The sequence below is a fragment of the Sturnira hondurensis genome, unplaced genomic scaffold (genome assembly GCF_014824575.4).
Source record: "Sturnira hondurensis isolate 20B ecotype Veracruz unplaced genomic scaffold, ASM1482457v3 Scaffold0015509, whole genome shotgun sequence".
Lineage (NCBI taxonomy): Eukaryota > Metazoa > Chordata > Mammalia > Chiroptera > Phyllostomidae > Sturnira > Sturnira hondurensis.
In genome coordinates, this window is record NW_028088140.1 from 8945369 (window position 1) to 8963940 (window position 18572).

Here is an 18572-nt window from a genome sequence, read left to right on the forward strand (position 1 = left end):
CTTCCATCAAAGCCTTCGGGAAGGTGAGGGCACCTACAGGGTCAGGAAGGGGTTGCTCTGGTAGGGGAGGCACATGTTAGCCAGGACTCAGACCCCAGAGGACCTGCCGTTTCCTGAGCTACCAGGTTCTGTGGCAACAGTTCTGTTGCCAGCAGGACTGCATTTCTCTCCTCTTCTTTCTCCTTCCTTGCCATGTTTTCATTCCTTTTGCAAGAGGGCACTGAGTTTAGCTATGAAGAAGATGGGATCTGGAGCCAGACAGCTTGGACTCACATCTGGCCACTGCCACTTTCTAACTGTGCCTCAGTTTCCTCATAACAAACTCACAGCCCGTTTCACACGGTGAGTGTGAGGCTGCAGTGAATGCTGATGGGCCCTCTGAAAGCCACAGGGCTGTGAGGTCGCATTCCTGTCTCTTTCCTCTTTTTCTTTCTTTGACCTCCACCTTTCCCTTTTCCCTTCTTTTTTCTTTACTCTCTCTTCTTTTCCCATTTTTCTTTTGTACTTCTAGTTTGCTTTCTTTCTCTTTTTTGTTGATCTACCTCCCATTCCTCTAGCTTTCCTCTGAGTCTTTTCATCCTTCTATCTATTGTCTCCATTTACTGTTTCTGTCAATTTCCTTGGTCTGTCTGTCTGTCTCTCTCCTTCCTGCCATCCAGTATCCCCTACTAAAGAAGAGCTGTTGGTGGAAGGGAGAGCCTGGAACAAGAGAAACTGTGAAATGAGCCATCCAGATAGAAGCCCAGCTAATTGTGGCAGAGCTGTTTGTGAAAGAGCTGTTACAGCAAAAAAGAGGGAGGCAGACAGATGGACAAGTCACCACCACTGGAAGGCACGGTGCAGGAGCCTCCTGACAGCTCCTTGGCTGCAGTTCCCACCAATGCGAAGCCAGTGACAGGTGGCCCTGCCTCTCCCTGCTCAGCCCTTGGCTCCCGAGTGCCCGGCAAAGACCAGAGCTGATATGGGCCTTGAAAACAGCACTGAAAGGGGAGGCCCTTGGGGGTCACCACATGGTCTCACAGCTCCAAGGCTGTGTGAGCTCATTGGAAGTGGAGTCTCACTGGACAGGAGGCCTCCATCGGGTGAGGAGGGCCTTGTAAAGGAAAGCCAAAAGGGGGACGGGGCAGTACCTGTGATGAGGGCAGTACCTGTGATGATGACAGGACTTGACCTTGGGCTTCAGATTGGCTGTGTACCCTAATCTTGTGCTTCAGCTGAGTGCATCACAGCTTTTCTGGTCAAGGCTATACCAGAAGTACCTTGAGGACAGCCCAGGTTTCCAGAAGACCACTACAGCCAAGGCCCAAATGCTCTGTGGGTCAGGCGTGGGGAGGAATTCTGTCCCTGCTGAAGACTCAGGGGCAGGCCTCTGAGTCAGGGACTTGGAGGGCTCTAGTCAACCTAGGAGCCTGGGACTCTCAGGACAGCATCTTTTGACCCAGCTAAATGCACAGAGAATAAAGCACCACCAAAAGCTACCGGGCTCCCTGCGAGCCTCTGCAAGTGGGGTGTCTTGTGCATATGCTGTGAGTTTGATTGTAGCATAACTTTAATATTGATCAAGATTAACTCCCATTTACCAGGTCTAGACTCATTGTACTTTTTAAATGTCAGGCATCAGCTTGGAGCTCTCCTTTTCACAGTTTTTTTCGAGCTCCAGACCCTCCCAGCACCCAGTCTCCAGGCTGTGACCAGCTACGTTGTGGGAGCCAGAGGAAGGTTGGTAGGTTTCCCTGAGGGTCAGCCTCCACCTCTAGCCAGGGAGGTTGCAGCAGCCAAAGTAGCAGAATTCAGATTTATGAAGTTGTCCTTTCAAGGACAAAGAAAGAGGGTTTTCTTGTTGTCATGTCCTAAAGCCCTTATCACAACTATATTCATAAACACTGAGCATCTGTTATATTCCAGGCACTGTTCTAAGAATGTTACATATATATTAAACTTTTCACCACTCACAATGACCCCATGAGCAAGCTACTGTTATCACACCCATTTTATAGATGGGGAAAATGAGGTGCAGAGGAGTGAATTGCCCAGGGTCCTACATCTCATGAGTTGAAAAACAGATTCAAGCCAGAGCTCACATGCGGAACCATGGGGCACTGCCTCCTATGCACTGTAAGGTAATGATGATCCTAAAAGAGTTTCTGAAAAGTCAAAAATCTCCTGCAAATGTCAGCAGTTACCAGGGCAAGCAGCCAGGAGCAATGCCCTAGTAACAGGGAACCATGGGAGACTGTCCTGCCTCCTGAGAGTCACACTTGATTTTCTCCTTGAGGGTGTGATCTCAGCAAAGAGACAGACCAGGGTTTGTAACAACATTTCGAGGAAGGGCCAGAGAAGGCAGAGGGCAGGGCCAGAGAAGGCAGAGGCCAGCGTGAGGGAGGGAGTGGCATGCTCACCCCAAAGACCTTCTTGGCTCCTGCTTTGGCAGCAAACATGGAAAGGATCCCGGTACCACTCCCAACGTCCAGCACTACTTTGTCCTTGAACACATGCTTGTTGTGGTACATGGAGTTCCGGTAAGTGAGCGTCCGCACCTCGTCCTTCAGCATTTCCTGTGTGACAGGAAAGGAAAGTCAGTGTCAATGTTCTCAGGGCTCCAGGGAGTACACCAGGGCAGGGGCCCCAGGACTGTCCCACCAAATTCTTCGTAAATGTTGGTGATGTTACTGGGCAAGCCACAGAGGCATACTGTGGGGCAGTTAGGCCAGAGGCCACCTGCATCATTATAAACAACTCCAGCTCCAAGCAAATAGTTTTGTACTATCAAAGGAGAAACTCGTGTCCAGACCTGGGGAAGCTCCAGTTTACCAAAAAACAAAGTGTCAGTCAGGTGCAACATGAGAGACTCAAATTAGATCCAAAACACAACTTTCTGCTGTGGTGAGAGTACTGTTGTTGAACAAGTTATTAAAGGAGGTCTTTTGTGTGTATACTATTTTTGTTTGTTTTTAAGAATAGAAAACAAGTTCCTTTATCTATTCTTATTTAAGTGCTTTGTGGTAAGAAAGAAACTAGATTACCCATTACAACTGCCTCTAGCACAAGGAGAACACAATTAATCTGTGTGTGGTGATGGGGAAGGGGCCTCCATCCATTCAAGATATCAGCAAACACTCTAAGTCATCACCAGTAGTATTGAGATTTTTTGGTGTCATTTTAGTATAACTTTTAGTATAACTTGCATACAATAAAAAGCACAGATTTTAAATGTATGGCAATGTGTAGGAATTTTGACAAATGTATACCTGTGTAACTACACCATAATCAAGGTACAGAACATTTGCATCATCCCAGAAACTCTTTCATGCCTGTTTGCAATTAATCCTCACCCCAACTCCAGACAACCAATGATCTAATTTCTATCACCAAAGGTTCCTTCTGCCAGATTTAGAACTTCATATAAATGGAATCTTATTATGATATGTATGTTTTTGTGTCTGATTTCTTTTGCTCAGAGTTTTTGAGATTCATTCATTTTCTTGCATGTCTCCAAGGCTTGTTCCTTTTTTCTAGTTGATGCTGTTGTTCTAATCCTTGCTGTTAACTGATATTCCGTCATGTGGCCATACCACCACGTATTTATCCATTCACTTGTTGATGGGTACTTGGATTGTTATGAATAAAGGTGTTACCAACATTCTCATGTAAGCAATTTTGAGGATGCATGTTTTTATTTCCTTTGAGTAAATACATAGAACCGTGTATTGAGGGGTCTTAGGGTAGGTGTTTAATTTTATTAGAAATTGCCTAACAGGTTTTTAGAATAGTTGTGTCATTTTATGATCCCACCAGCCATGTACAAGCATTCAAGTTGCTTACATGCTGGCCAGTTAGTCTTATCAGCCTTTTTAATTTTAGCTATAATAGCAGTGATTTTCAAACTTTTTCATCTCATGGCACATATAAACTAATTACTACAAAAAATAGGTATAATTTGATTCATTAACACTGAATGGCTATTGTTGCGTTGGCCGTTGTTGTATTTTCCTTTGACAATCTAAGGGAAAAGAGGTCAGTGTCTCTGACTAAAGAGTCAGGGATCACATGTTTTAAAAATTCTTGTGGCACATGATTTGAAAATTGCTGTTATAGTGGTGACTGGTATCCCATTGTAGTTTTAATTGCATTTCCATGATGGCTATTGACATAGATAATTTTTTCATTTGTTTATTGACTTTTCATGTATATCTTCTTTTACAAAGTGTCCGATTTTTTCTTGAGCTATTTGCCTTTTCCTTATTGAATTATATCAGTTTATATTATTCTGGAAAGAAATTCTTTGTCAGATAGACACATTGTGAATATCTTCTAATCTGTGATTTTCTTAGTGTTGTCTTTTGAAAAACAGTTTTTAATCTTGATAAAGACCAATATTTTAGTTTTTTCTTTTATGATTCAAATCTTTTGTGCCCTGCCTAATCTTTGCCTACCCCCAGGTCACAAAAATACTCTCCTATGTTTTCTTCCAGAAGTTTTATAGTTACAGCTTTTACTCTTTGTTCTATGATTCACGTCAAATTATGGTATATGGTGTAAGTTAACAAATGCAGTTGTATTTGTAAGGTGTACAAATTTTGTGCATGGTATAAGTTAAGAATGTGAGTTCATTTTTTTCACACAAATAGGTGGCTCAAGCACTAGGATTCCTTTCCCCACTGAGTCACAGGGGGCGGATCCTTTGGAACAATATTTCCTTTGTTTCTATTGTATTGCCACCTTTGTCAAAAGTCAGTTTACTATACAGGTGTGTCCTCTCTGATCTGCTCCATTAATATGCCAGGTCAACACTCACTTGACTACCATAGTTTTACATTAACTTTCAAATACAGTAGTGTGAGTCCTCCAACTTAGTTCTTCTTTTACATGATTATTTTGGTTTTCCCAGATCCTCAGCATTTTCTTATACATACATTTTAGAAGCAGTTTACTAATTCACACAGACTAGCCTGCTAGAGTTGGTTGGAATAGCATTAACTCTATAGATCAATTTGGGGAGAACAGATTGTCTTAACAATATTAAGTCTTACAATCCAAGAACATTGATACAGCTCTCTGTATTTGTTTAGGTCTTGTTTAATTTCTCTCTACAATATTTTATAGATTACAGTGTAGAAGTCTTGTATTTTTTATAATATTACATAGCATTTTATTTTTTAAAAGTACTATTGAAATGCACGGCAGTATGAATCTCACACAACAATATTGAGTAAAAGATACAAGAGAGTACATTCTATTTATGTAATTCCATGTATAAGAAATTAAAATTCAGGCTAAAGTAATCTGTAGTGCTAGAGGTCCAAATGGTGGTTACCTTAGGAGAGGTGCCTAACTGGGAAAGTGCACAAGAGGAACATCTGAGGTCCTGGAAATGATCTGGGTAATGATTACACAGGTGTGTACATATGCACAGTTCAAGATGTACACTTAAAATTTGTGAACTTTTATTTGTAAGTCCAACAGTAGTTTGAACAAATAACCTATTTGAGGAGGTCTTGTATTTTTTCATTAAACTTACTCACAACTATTTTATTTTATGCTACTGTATATGATATTTTTACATTTTTATTTTCCAGTTGTTAGTATATATATTGACCTTCTACTTCTGCAGCCTTGCTTGCATCACATATTAATTCTAGCAGGACTTTTCCTTTGTAGATTCCTTTGTTTACCGTGTAGAAACATTTTTATCACTTTTGAATATAGACAATTTGACTTCATTTTTCCTCTCTGTATGTCTTTTATTTCTTATTCTTTCCTCTTGCTATACTGTACTGGTGAGGATGGCCATTCAGTAACATGTTAGATAGAATTGGAGAAGAGAAGCATCCTTCCTTCATTCCAGTGGTTTATAAACTGAGTATAATTTTAGGTGTGGGCTCTCTATAACTGTCTTTTATCAGACTAAAAAGTTATCCTCTACTTCTAATTTTCTGAGAGCTTTTTAAATCATGAATTGGTGTTGAATTTTGTCACACACGTCTTTTGCATTTATTGAGATGATTATGACTTCTCTCCTTTATTCTGTTAATGTGTTGGGCTCCAAAGATTGGTTTCAAATGTTGAACCAACACTTTGTCAGGATGCATTATCTTCTTAAATACTGCTGGGTTTTATTTACTAATACTTTGTTGCAGATTTTTGTATCTGTATTTGTGAGAAAGTAGTTTGGTAACTTTCTCTTATCTTCTCTGGTAATTAGTTATGCTGAGTTAATCACAGAAATTAGGAAGTTATCTCGTCATACATTTTCTGAAAAGGTTTGGGTAAGATTGACATTTTTCTTCCCTAAATGTCTGATATAATTCACCAGTAAAACCAGCTGGGCCTCCTTTTTGTGGAAAGATTTTAAATTATCAACTCAATTTATTTAATAGAAGGCTATTTTCATTTTCTGTGCATTCTTACATCAATTTTGACAAGATATTTTTCTAAGGAAATTATCCATTTCAACTCAGATGTCAAATTTATGGGTATAATATTGTCAAAATAGTCTCTGTTGAGTGTCCATATGATCTGTAGTAACGTTCTTACCTTCATTTAGTTATAATCTGTTTCTTCTGATGTTTTTCTTGATCAGTCTAGCTAGGTGTTATCAATTTAATTAGCATTTTCAAAAAACAACTTTTGGCTTTGTTGGTTTTCTTTAGTGTTTTATTTATACTTTGTTGATTCCTGTTCTCATCTTTGTTATTTCTTTGCTTTAACTTACATGGATTTTATTTGCTCTTCTTTCTCTACTTTATAAAGTGAAAGCTTTGATCATTGATTTTATATTTTTGGTTTTTTTCTAATAAAAGCATTTAAGCTATAAATCTTCCTCTAAGATTTCTTTGACTCCATCCCACAAATTTTCACATGTTGTGTGTCTTAGCTCAGGCTGCTATAACAGAATACCATACACAGGGGGACTTAAAAAACAAACATTTATTTCTCACAGTTCTGGAGGCTTGGAAGTCTAAGGTTAAGGTGCCATCAGATCCACTATCTGGTGAGGACCTCTTTTCTGGTTTGCAGATGGCTGTCTTCTCCTTGTATCTTCACATGGCAGAGAGCAGAGTGAGGGAGCAAGCCACTGTGTCTCTTCCCAGAAGGGCACGAATCCCATTCATGAGGGCTGACCCTCATGCCCTAGTTCCCTTCCAAAAGCCACACCTCCTAATATCACCTTGGGAGGTAGGATTTTAACACATAAAACTTAGTGGGGGACCACATTTGGTCCATAGCATTGTGTTTTCACTATCATTCCATTTGGAGTATTTCCTAACTTCTTGTGATTTCTTCCTGGCCCTGTTCTCAGTGCTGCTTAATTTCCAAAAATTTGGAGATTTTCTAGATAAATTATTGCTTTTGGTTCCTAACTTAATTCTATTATGATAAAAAACATACTCTGCATGATTTCAATCTTTTGAAATTTATTGAGATTTGCTTATGGCCCAGCATGTAATTTATTTTACTGAATTTTTCAACATGCACTCAACAACAATGTGCAGTCTGTACATCGGTGGTGCAGTGTTCTATAAATGCCAGTTAGGTCAGGTTATTTGATTGTGTCATAAAACTGTTCAAATTTTCTCTAGCCTTATTGATTTCTTTGTATATTTGTTCTACCAATTACCAAGGAAGAAGTATTAAAACAAATTGTTAAGCATGGTTGAGGATTGGTACTTTTCTCCATCTAGTTCTGTAGATTTTGCTTCATGTTTTTGAAACTCTGTACACACAGATCCAATGACTTTAAAACATGTCACCTGAACTACACTTCATAGAATTCTCTTTCTTATGTTTCCAGTTACAATGTGTTACAAGAGAGACTCTTGTGAGATTTGGAAGGCACAAAGGAGGTGGGAACCATTTTATAGTACACATGTGTCATTGCTGATGTGTTGATTCCATACTTGTTAGCATGAAGCAGCAGCTGCAATTGTTCTGCCTTCAAATGCAGCTTCTCTGACTCCTAGGCCAGGTTTATGTGTGTTCAACTCTAGGGTGAAACACCCCAGCTCTATAGGATATGTTTGCCACCAAGGTCAAAGGCAATAGAATGAGTATGTGTTTCAACCTGTCTTCATAGGCTTCAAACTTGTGCTTGTGGGTTATAGCTGCTCCTGATCTCCCCTTATTTTATATCCAAATTTCCTTTCTAGCTACTTGTGCTAGACTTCAAGCTCCAACATCACACATGTAGATATATCCTACTGGATCTGCTTCCATTGTTGAACCCTGACTGATACAGTTTTGTGCCAAGAATAGCTCCTGAGGAACAGAAACTAAGGTTGTGTTCTCTGAATCAGTTCTGGGTTTTAAAGGCATTAATAGTGCTGTTTCCATTGGTAAAGAGGGCACTGATAGTCACGAGCATGAAATGGCAAAGGAGTCACTCAAATTTTAGATTTAGACACCTGTAATAACGGGCCTATGGAAGATGACACTGGGTGACCAAGTACTTGTTACCTTAGCACATTTTAGTGAAAATAAGGAATATAATGTGGTAGGTTGGTTGGTTGGTTACTGCTAACTTTGCTAGAAAACTTAGAAAAAAAACAGGCATGAGCACAAGGATTTAAAATTCTCCATCAGGGTCTGTATATAGTACCTAAATCTTCTATGACTTCTCTGGACAAAAAAATCCTTATTTCCTGTAGGTCAGGGCCAAGATTTCTAGAAACCAAATTGAAAGTCTAGTCTTGCAAGTGCCCGAATTACAATACCAGTTGAACTCCCATCCTTGCAGGGTCTCTTTTTGTTAAAGTCTAGGCATCTGTTCAGAAGATAGGGGATCTTGAATATTGGAATTGGAACATATAGGCAATTTCGGATGAAGCTGCATCCTCAAGTCCTAAATTACACAAAGTCTTTGCCAGTAGAATCTCCTACCCCTGTCTGAGGAAGTTTTCCTTTTCCTGAAGAATTGTATCGGTCTCCTTTGAGGTACTTGCATGCAAGGCATTACTGATTTTTCAGAACCTACCCCCACAACTAGATTCAACTCCAAGCAGGTCTCAAAGGGTGTATAAAGTGTGACCCATTAGGGGGTGTGATACACACCTAAAGAAATGTGTGATATTTTAATTTATATAGATTGAAAGCTGGAAGATATACGTGTGTGTGTGTGTATGTATATATCCCACACCCCTAATATACATTTCCATATGTGTGTGTATATATGGAAATATATATATGGAAATGTATATTAGGGGATTAGGTGCGTGAGATCATCATGGAAGGAATACAAAGTTGGATTGGGCCAAGTTTATTAATATAGGACCACTAAACATGGATTATGGATTCACCATTTTAGCTTCTGGGGCTTCAAATGCTTCTAACTGTTGGTTTGGCCCTGGCCAGGGATCTCTGCTGGAGCACCAAAAGGTTGCGGATTGGGGCGTGGGAAGCAACTGATCAATGGTTCCTCTCCTACCAATGTTTCTCTCTCTTTCTCTCTCCACCCCCTTTCTCTCTCTCTCTCTAAAATCAATAAACATATCCTCACATGTTTCTAGCAAACACATGTGAGGATTAAATAAGATAAGAAATAAAAGTAACTATTGGTTTGGTTGGTTGACTGAAACAAGAACCCAAAGTTAGTGTACACTAAATGAAATTGAAAAGTCAGAACTTTCTCCATATGCTGAGGTGGGAGGTACCCAAAAGGCTCAAGGAATTAGAATGTTAGAGTGCATTTGTCATGTGAGAACTACTCACCAATGTCAGAGTGCACAACTTACACCACAGCTGTGAGAAATAAATTTGCAAGAGGAGCCCAGCATCCTCAAAGAGCTCTGTGGTTGCTCTTCTCTATGTCAGAAATTACAGAAGGAATTTCTACCATCAAACTAAGATCTATAAATGCTATGGGAATAATATCAAACTGGGATCCTGAGGTAGCAGGGGCCAAATTGCAGCACTTACTCATCAAAGATGTGGTGGGCATGGTTACCATGATGGACACGGGAGCCAAAGATTTTCAGAACAGTCTGAGTTGACAAGACCTCTGATGTTTACTAGTTGGTCACGGTGTCTCCAGAAAAGAAATAGATGGGAAGCATATTAAATTCTTGCTTAATATGTCTATGCAGAAAAATTATTGGTCTAGTGAACAGAAGTCTGGCTTAAATCACCAAAACAGTCATAGCCCCTCAGCTGATTGAGTCAGTTTGCAGAACCCCTTGAATGGGCATGTCTCATGGGGAAAAATTCTGTTACACTGCCAAAAACCCAAGCTGTTAATCATTCCCCAGCCTTCCCCAAGAGGGGTGCAGCCATTTACCAGGGTAATAACATTGGAGGAAAAAAACAGATTTTTCAGGATTACTGGACACTAGCTCCGAACTGACACTTAATTCCATGAGACCCATTATTCCAGGAGACTAATTTCCAGAGACTCACATCCCTCTTCAGTGTGCCTATTTGGCCTGTGAAGAGACAGGATGGGTCTTGGAGAATGACCAGGGATTGTCATAGACATAATCAGGTGCTAATTCCAAATGTAGCAGTTGTTTCTGATTTGGCTTCACTACTTGAGCAAACTAATACAAAAGTTACTGTTTGTTTTTCATCACTTTTAGAAATATATCCACTTATATTTCTTCCAATATTTTTCCTGTCCCATTCTTTCTCTTCTCCTCTGAAACTCCAGTTACTCACATATTTTACCACTTGATTCTGTCTGACAAGTCACTGAGTTTGTCAGTTTTTTCTCTTTATGAATGATTTCTATTTAGCTGTTTTTAATTTCATAGATCTTTTCTTTCTATGTATCTTATCTGCTATTAATCCCATCCAGTAAATATCTAGTTTAGGTCTTGTATTTTTTTAATTATTTTTAAAAGATTTTATTTATTTATCTTTAGAGGGGAAGGGAAGGAGAGAGGAAGAGAAATATCAATGTATGGTTGCCTCTCATGGGTCCCCTGCCGGGAACTGGCCTGCAACCCAGGCATGTGCCCTGACTGGGAATCGAACCGCGATCATCTGGTTCGCAGGCCCGCGCTCAATCCACTGAGCTACACCAGCCAGGGCTTTTTTTAATTCTTTTTTTTGAAAAGATAGATCTTGTATTTTTATTGTGGGATTTCATCTACTCTACCCATCTTCTCTTGGAGATTTAAAAATCACATTTATTATAGTTATTTCACAGTGGTTTTCTGATAATTCCAAGACACTGGCTGTTTATAGATCTGCTTCTATTGACTGATTTTCCTCTTGACTATGGACCACATTATCCTGTTTCTTCACCCCTTATAATTTTTATTTTATGTTGCAGATAATGTGTAAGAAATACTACTAGCTGAAGTTAATTCTTATTGTTGTTGTTGTTGTTGTTTTCCAAAAAGGAATGTCTTTTCCTTTGTTAGGCAGCTACAGTGATGGGCAGGTTAGTTAAATCCGATCAGGAGTTGAGCAGATTTAGGATGGGCTTGTGGCTTTAATCCTTCTGTTGGAGATGTGGAATTCAGCCACAAGGACCAAAAGATCTTGTATTTGCTTTTCAGCAGAGCCACTAGTTCCTGTGCTGCCTCAGTCCTCCTCTATTTGATCATACTAGAATTTGAATAAGTAAGGGTTTGGTCAGATTGAGTTCATTTTTGGCTCCACAATATTTGAATGTGAGCTCAAGCCTCTCCCTACAGGAGATGTCTGGGAATACTACAAGACTACTAGACATCAAAACGGCAAGACTTCAAAGTGTGAGACCACAGGACTGAAGATGGCCTCCTCAGAACCAGGCACAGGGGTTCTGGAGCCAGAATCCCTACTTTCAAATCATGAACCAATGCTTTTGAGTTCTCTGATCCAAAACATCGCTCAGCCTCTGTATCTTAATTTCCCCACTCTGAAAATGGGGTAATGAGAGCATCAATTTCAAAAGGGCTATTGTGATCACTAAATAAATATAGTATTACGTAAGTGTCAGCTCTGGCTTTTTGTGACAGTGATGGCCCTTCTCGTCCACACAAGGAAACCGTTTATGGTGTGCAGATAGTGGAACCAAAATAAAGGCAAAGCTTTCACAGCCCTGGTTAAATGCCCTCGCAGCTTTTCCTGATGAATTAGATTGGCCCAATATCTCTGCAGATCCTATTGTCGCTGCAGTGAAGCTGCCCAAATGCTCCTCTCCCCTTAAATGCATTGCTTTTGCCATTTTTTGGCCCCCCTTTCCCTTCCTTAAGGCTTCAGAACACAGGAGTTAGGTTTGAAGATACAAATTTTGGGAGAAGAAAAGTCATGACTTAGCAAATCTTCCTCCACTTGGCCTGCCCAAAGTAAAGGCTCTTTCTTCCTCTACCCCTGCCTTAATCATCCCTGTGAGAAAATGACCCAAAGAAGTCTCAAACATTTCAGATGAACATGCCACTCTCTAGTGAGAACAATTTCTAGCCCCCAGCTGTGGATGACTTTGTCTCCCAGCTCTCTTGCCTATTAAACACAATGTGACAGCACATTGACTAATTGCTGGAGAATGAGGCCCCAAAGAAGGGTTCCAAAGAAATTGCAGTAAGATTGTCAAAAGAACTGAGTTGGCCAGGAGTGGGATGGGTGCCGAGGGCTTGGGGGCTGGGAACACAGCCCCACTGGCAGGCAGCTGAGGCACCAAGCCCAGGGCCTGTCAAAGATGCCAAGAATGCAGAGCTGGAATCTGGGAGGTCACAGAGCTGGCTTTCTCTACTCTGTGCAGAGGCCTCAGTAGGCACACATTTGTCACTTCCACGCCTGTGTTCAGGATTCCATTCTTCTCAAAGAGGTCTTGTGATAGAAGGGCACTGTGCCCCCTCTCCCTCATCCCTGCCTTCTAAAGGTTGAGTATGGAGCCCTCTCAGGCTGTAGTCATGAGATGGAAGAACAAAAATGTTCAGAACCACCTCCTGCTGTGCTATCCAGCTCCTAACAGTGTCCTTCCCCAAACTCAGCACTTCTCATTTGTATTTGCAGACTAATCAAACCCAAGCCATTCCACACCATGTTTCCTAAACACTCCCTGATAACTATTAATCAGCAAGCTGGTGGGGCCACTGCCTGCCCTGTGAACATCTTGTTAATAATGAGAGAAGCTTGCCAAATGGCCAGCTTGGCCCCAGAGGCTGAGATATGGGTCTTGCCCAGACTGAAGAGGCAAAGGCATCACTGTGAGGTGTCTGGCACAGGATGGGGATCCCTGGCACTTGACAACAAGAAATAAGGAGGACCTCTCTCTGTGAAGAACACTGTTAAGAGTCCATCCAGCCACCCTCTCCCCATTGGAGAGTGATCTTGGAGACCAAAACAAGGTGGAGGAAAAGCTCCAACTAGGGAGGGAGGAAGGAAACTAGCCATCCCTACATTGCAGACCTTTGCATTTCCCTGAGGCCAAAATCCAGAGATGGCCAGCTTCAGCAGCAGGAGCAATTTAAGCTAGGTGATCAGAAGTACTTCCTGATGTGAAGGATTGCTAAAACTATTCTAGGTCAGGTAAGGAAAGACATGTTATCCATGAAGTGTAGATTCTTGACTCCAACTTAATTAACTCAGTCTACACTGCGTTTATATACGTTCATGTGCAAATTTTTGTATCAGTACATGAAATTGAGTACATCTGGTGTAATATTTATTTGATGACCCTCCTCTCTGAGTGGAGACCATATCCTGATGGATGCCCAGCCATGGGGCTGACCAAGCATCATCTGAGCAATGAGACTTACTGTGTCAGTAAACTTTTGCCCATCAAACAGTGTGCCAAGGGTTAGGGGCTGGGAAACCAGTTGTTAAAGGAATTATAGATGTTACTAAGAGCCTCAGATAGCACACCCTAGGTGCCAAAGTGCTGCTCACCAACAGCTTAGCAACTCAGAGGGAGGTGATGGAGAAGTCAGTTGGAGGGACTCCCTGGGGGAGTGAAGCCTAAAGACTGGGTAGGGATAGGCATGAGGTACACATTGTGCTGGCTGATTTCTATCAGAAGGAATTTCAGGCAGGCCTAAGGGGAGGCACATTGGCACCCCCAGAATGGCTATTTCTTCCCAGAAATCTTCCCTGAACTAACAGCCCAGAGTCATGGGCCTATTAGAATTTGTCACATGGAGGGCATATCCTTTCATTAGAGGCAGGGTCTTGAGGAGGAGAGCTTTTGAAGGAGTCCTTTACACCTCCCAGAGCCTCTCATAGGCCCAGGACAGGGCTCCATGCACCATCCCAAACCCCCCTGCCCCATAGAAGCAGGATCACGGAAAGTGTGACAACTCACCCATCTGCACTTAGGAGGCATTTGATCCACCAAGAGTGGCAAGCTTGACTGCCCAGGTCCCCAAAGCTAAAAACATGGGGTCCAATCCCCCTCCCCACTGTATGCCCCAGGCCTAAGCTTTTATGTGGGGAGCAGTTCTCAGGGGGCCAAACCTTGAGTCCCACCAGGCTGAGCCCCCACTCTCTACATCCACATGGAATTGGAAAGGAACCAACAGGAACAAAGTCAATGTTCCCAGAAAGAATTCTTTCCCAGAAAGAATTAACTGTTTTAGAATCTGTGTGGCATCATATTTAGGAATGAAGCCCCTGAGCCCAAAATGTGAAGGTTTAATTTCTAGCTCTGCTACTCATTAGCCTGTAACCTTATGTGCAAAGGAACCAGCAAGAATGAATGAAGGTTAATGTCATGCTTATGGTCTTATATCCTCATCTGTAAAATGAAGACAAATAATAATTCCAACCTCGTAGGGTTGACCTGAGGAATAAATGAATCAATAATATAAAATGCTAGGGAGAACAGCCCTCTTGTTGTAAGCACTCAAAAAAATGCTGGTTATCATTATTAAATACCTGCCTGGCAATGGCAGTATGGCCATTCCAACACAGGACGGGTTTAGAGGAGCATCTATTTGGAAGGAGGAGCTTCGAGACTTAATTTTGAAAAAAGCATCTGCATAGCAAGCAAACCTTTGTTTCTTTTTCAATATTTCTTCATACCATGAGGAAATAACAGAAATATTTTCTTTGTAGGGTTTTTATGAGGATTAAATGATGATACACATGCTGTGCTTAGAATGGTAAGCACTCAGTTAATATTAGTCATTTACTTGGAGTGGCTTGAGAGAGTGCGCAAGATGATAAAGGCAGCTTGAGGGTAAAGGTGCCATTTTGCCCCCACTACAGTCAGGAACCTTCTTGTCGGGAAGCTCTGTTTTATGCCACAGCTCACCTAAGTCTTCCCTGCTATGGTTCAAGACAACCATTTACATGTAGGAATTTCCTGAGAATCAAATCAAGGTGCCAGACCTGGGCCAGGTTTCCTAGAAGGCTTACTGCATCTCTTCCCCTAGAGGTGCTCATTGGTCTAGGATAAACCTAAGGGTTTATGTTCATCCCTGCCTGAAGATGAGACATTGTGAACTCCATAAGGCCCTTTCAGCCTTAGGACCCCAGCTGCAAAGCATCAGAGCTCCTAGAGCAAAGACCAAAGACATCAGTCCACCTGAACCACCTGAACTGAGGATCAGGAAGAGACACAGGTACCAGACTCTAAAACCAAGAAACCCTGAGCTCTCCTTGCTCATCAGCTGAGAAATACAGACACACTTTTCTACCTACTCACCTGCTCCAGGCCTGACCCTGAATCCCTCCCAGGGGGATCCATGGGTGGAGAGAGGGCCAGGGGCCTTGGACCACAAGGAGGACTCACTGCATGACAGTAGAGAGCTGATCACATTATGTTGCCTCACAGAACACTGAAGAAACAGCATGGCCAAGCCTGCCCTGTTCAGCCACCAGCTCAGGATGGTTTACCTCATGGATCCCAAAGTGGGCATAGGAGTCGAAGTAATAATCTCTTGAGGTCATTTCCTCTGGGTTCAGCAGCTTGGACATCTTGCCCCGTCCTGGACAGCTGGGTTGAGTGGACACATGATGGATACATTGCACAGGCTTGGGTGGGACCACAGGCTGAGGGGGCTGAGAGGGGGGACTGCTCACCTGAGGGTGAAAAAAGGGAGCCTGGTGTTAACAGTGGCAGCGAGGTGCTGCTTTCTGAGATTTAGCCCCTCCTCCCTCCTAGCCCCTGAGCCCAGCTCCAGTAGGCCACAGCAGCCACTTCTGAGAGGTGGATTGTGCCTTCAAGCATTGTGGTAGTCACATTGATGGCTGAGGTGGCATGCTACTCAGGAGCCGAACAGACTGGATTTAACACAGTTCCATCTCTTACTAGTCAGGTGACTTGAGCCCATCTAGCCCCAGTTTCCACATCTGTTAGATGGGGACAACAATACCTTCCTTTAGAGGCAAATAGTAAACATTCAATTAAAGGAAAGATGTGTAGCGTATCATCACATAGCATGATGGCTAGAGAACAGATTTCAGGACCAGTCTATTGAAACTTGAATCCCAACTTACTAGCTATACAAACTTGAGCAAAGTTATTAACCTCTTGGAGTCTCGGTTCCCCCATATCTAAAATGGGAATAAAATGGTTCCCATTGCTTAGAGTTGTCCTGAGAATTAGACAAATTGGTGTTTGTAAAGTGCTTATAAAAGGATTGAGCACTAAGTGTTTGTTTAATTAAAATGAGTTCAACCTGTCCCCTTAGGACGATCACACCCATTGGGCTTCTCTCTACCCAATAGGCAGCACTTGGCCTCAGAGATGCAGATCTCTTAGGTTCTGGTGTCTCACATCTCTTGTCTTGCCCTCTGGTTTCTAATTCACAGTTTTGCTCTGAACTTCAGCAGAAGTTCTCTGAACTGGGAAGACCCACACTGTAGGTGACCTGCCCAGGCACTACACTCACTGCCCTTCCTGGGTTCCCCAATCCTGGCACCTGGACCAGTGGCACACCTCACTGATGCTGCCCACCACTAACCACCCACCACCTCCATAGGCCAAAGGGAGGAGGGAGGAGTAGATGGAAGCTTGGGGAACTTCAGGGATCCAGGAGTTCAAGCCTCCCCGCAGAAGCACAGCTCTGCCGGAAGAGCCTCCCTTCCCAGAGTGCAGGAAATGCAGTGTGCACGGCACAGCAAGGGCCTTAAAGCAGGGAAGCATTTTTAACAACAGAGAGGCAGTATATCCTGTAGTTGGTTGTCTGTGGCTGAGTATCAGGGCCCCTGGATCCTGTCCTGGCTCTAATAAAATGAAAAATAAACAATGAGAGGCAGATGGCACAGTGTGAGATGCAAACCTGGGTCCACATTGCCTGGCTCTGAAACCCAGACCTGCTGCCTGTTGGCCGACAACTGACTTTGGGAAGTCATTTGTCATCACTGTGCCTCAGTTTCCTCCTCTGTATGCAGAGATTTAAATAAAAGCTCCCTGAAGAATTTGTCCAGAAAAATTTGATAAATTAATATATGTAAAGATACTAGAATGCTAATACCTGACATTAAGTGTATTATTATTATTATTATTATTATTATTATTATGTGTGTGAGTGTTTTTAATTAAGATTGCATAAACATGTCCCTATTCTCTGCCTCAAGTTTCTCAACTGTGAGCTGGGTCAGCTCAGACTTTCTACCTCCTTTCTTGCAAAGGAAACAGGGAGGTTCTAGGACAGAGCAAGATCAAGAAAAACTAGTGACTTTGTCTCTTCATTATGCTGCAGGCACAGCCCCAAGGCCACTCCGGGCTGGAGGGGAGCCAGGTGGGGGGCAGGGTGCTCCCATTTTCCTGGTGTATCTAGGCTACAGCCTATGGGAAATAAGCAATAAGCATACTTCCCAGTTTAGCAACATCAGATTTCAGGTCGTCGAGCTCCCAGGCTGGCTGGCTGAGGCAATCAGGGCTGCTTCATTAGAATGCAGCAGGTGTGCCCACCCTCAGCTTAGGATGTTGGTCACGGTTTTAGGGAAGCTAAAAATAGGCTGTGTCAATTGCACACTCCCTGCTGGCTGCAGAGTCACCTCTAAAACTGAAAAAGGCTCTTTGCATGAAGTTGACCCCAATCTTGACTCTATTTAAATATATTAAGAGAAAAAAATCCTAGCTAGTTCAAGCAATATGTGTGGTAAAGGTCACAGATAGCTCCTGCACCTCTTAGCTGCCATTCAACTCTGATTCCAAGGCTCCCTGAGACTCCCCAGCAGCCAGTTTATAAAGTGTCAACCATGTGCGTACATTGCATTCATGAGGAAAATGGATGAATAGATGGAGAGGGTCATTCAGCTCAATTACCACAGGTCATGGGAACAAAGAGGTGACTGTTGCCCCATCCCTGATGTCACAGGCTGTCAGCCCAGCTCAGCCTGCTACAGAGGGGCCTTGCACTCTGCCCATGAGCTCATAGGTGTGCCCTGTCTCAGGAGGCTGGGAGTGGGTTGGGAAATAGCAGTGGGCCATGATCCCTGGGCATTCAGCTAACTGGGTGATGCTCTTCACTCCACAAGTACCTCCAGAGCATCTATTTCAGGGAGGCACCTTGTGGGTCCTGTGGAAGAAACAGATGTACAGGGCAGAGCCCTCAAAGGACTCTGCTGTCCAGTAGGAGTATAAGGCTGCTGAGGGCTCCACTAGATGAAGGAATAGATTTGTTTCACAGCAGAAGCTCCAGAAAATTGTGCTGGGGGCTCAAAGGAGAGAACTTTTTTTTTCCATTTAAAGAGTCAGAAAA

General features: G+C 42.5%; 1 protein-coding gene across 1 annotated transcript in view; it reads right to left on the reverse strand.

Moving 5' to 3' along the window:
* PRMT8 (protein arginine methyltransferase 8) overlaps positions 1-18572 on the reverse strand; it is a 109881-nt gene that overhangs the window by 36872 nt on the left and 54437 nt on the right. The window contains exons 3-4 of the mRNA XM_037064629.1: positions 15757-15942; positions 2400-2555 (exon numbers count right to left, since the gene is read on the reverse strand). Of these exons, the coding sequence (XP_036920524.1) occupies positions 2400-2555; positions 15757-15942 (342 nt within the window). The remainder of the gene's footprint in view (positions 1-2399; positions 2556-15756; positions 15943-18572) is intronic.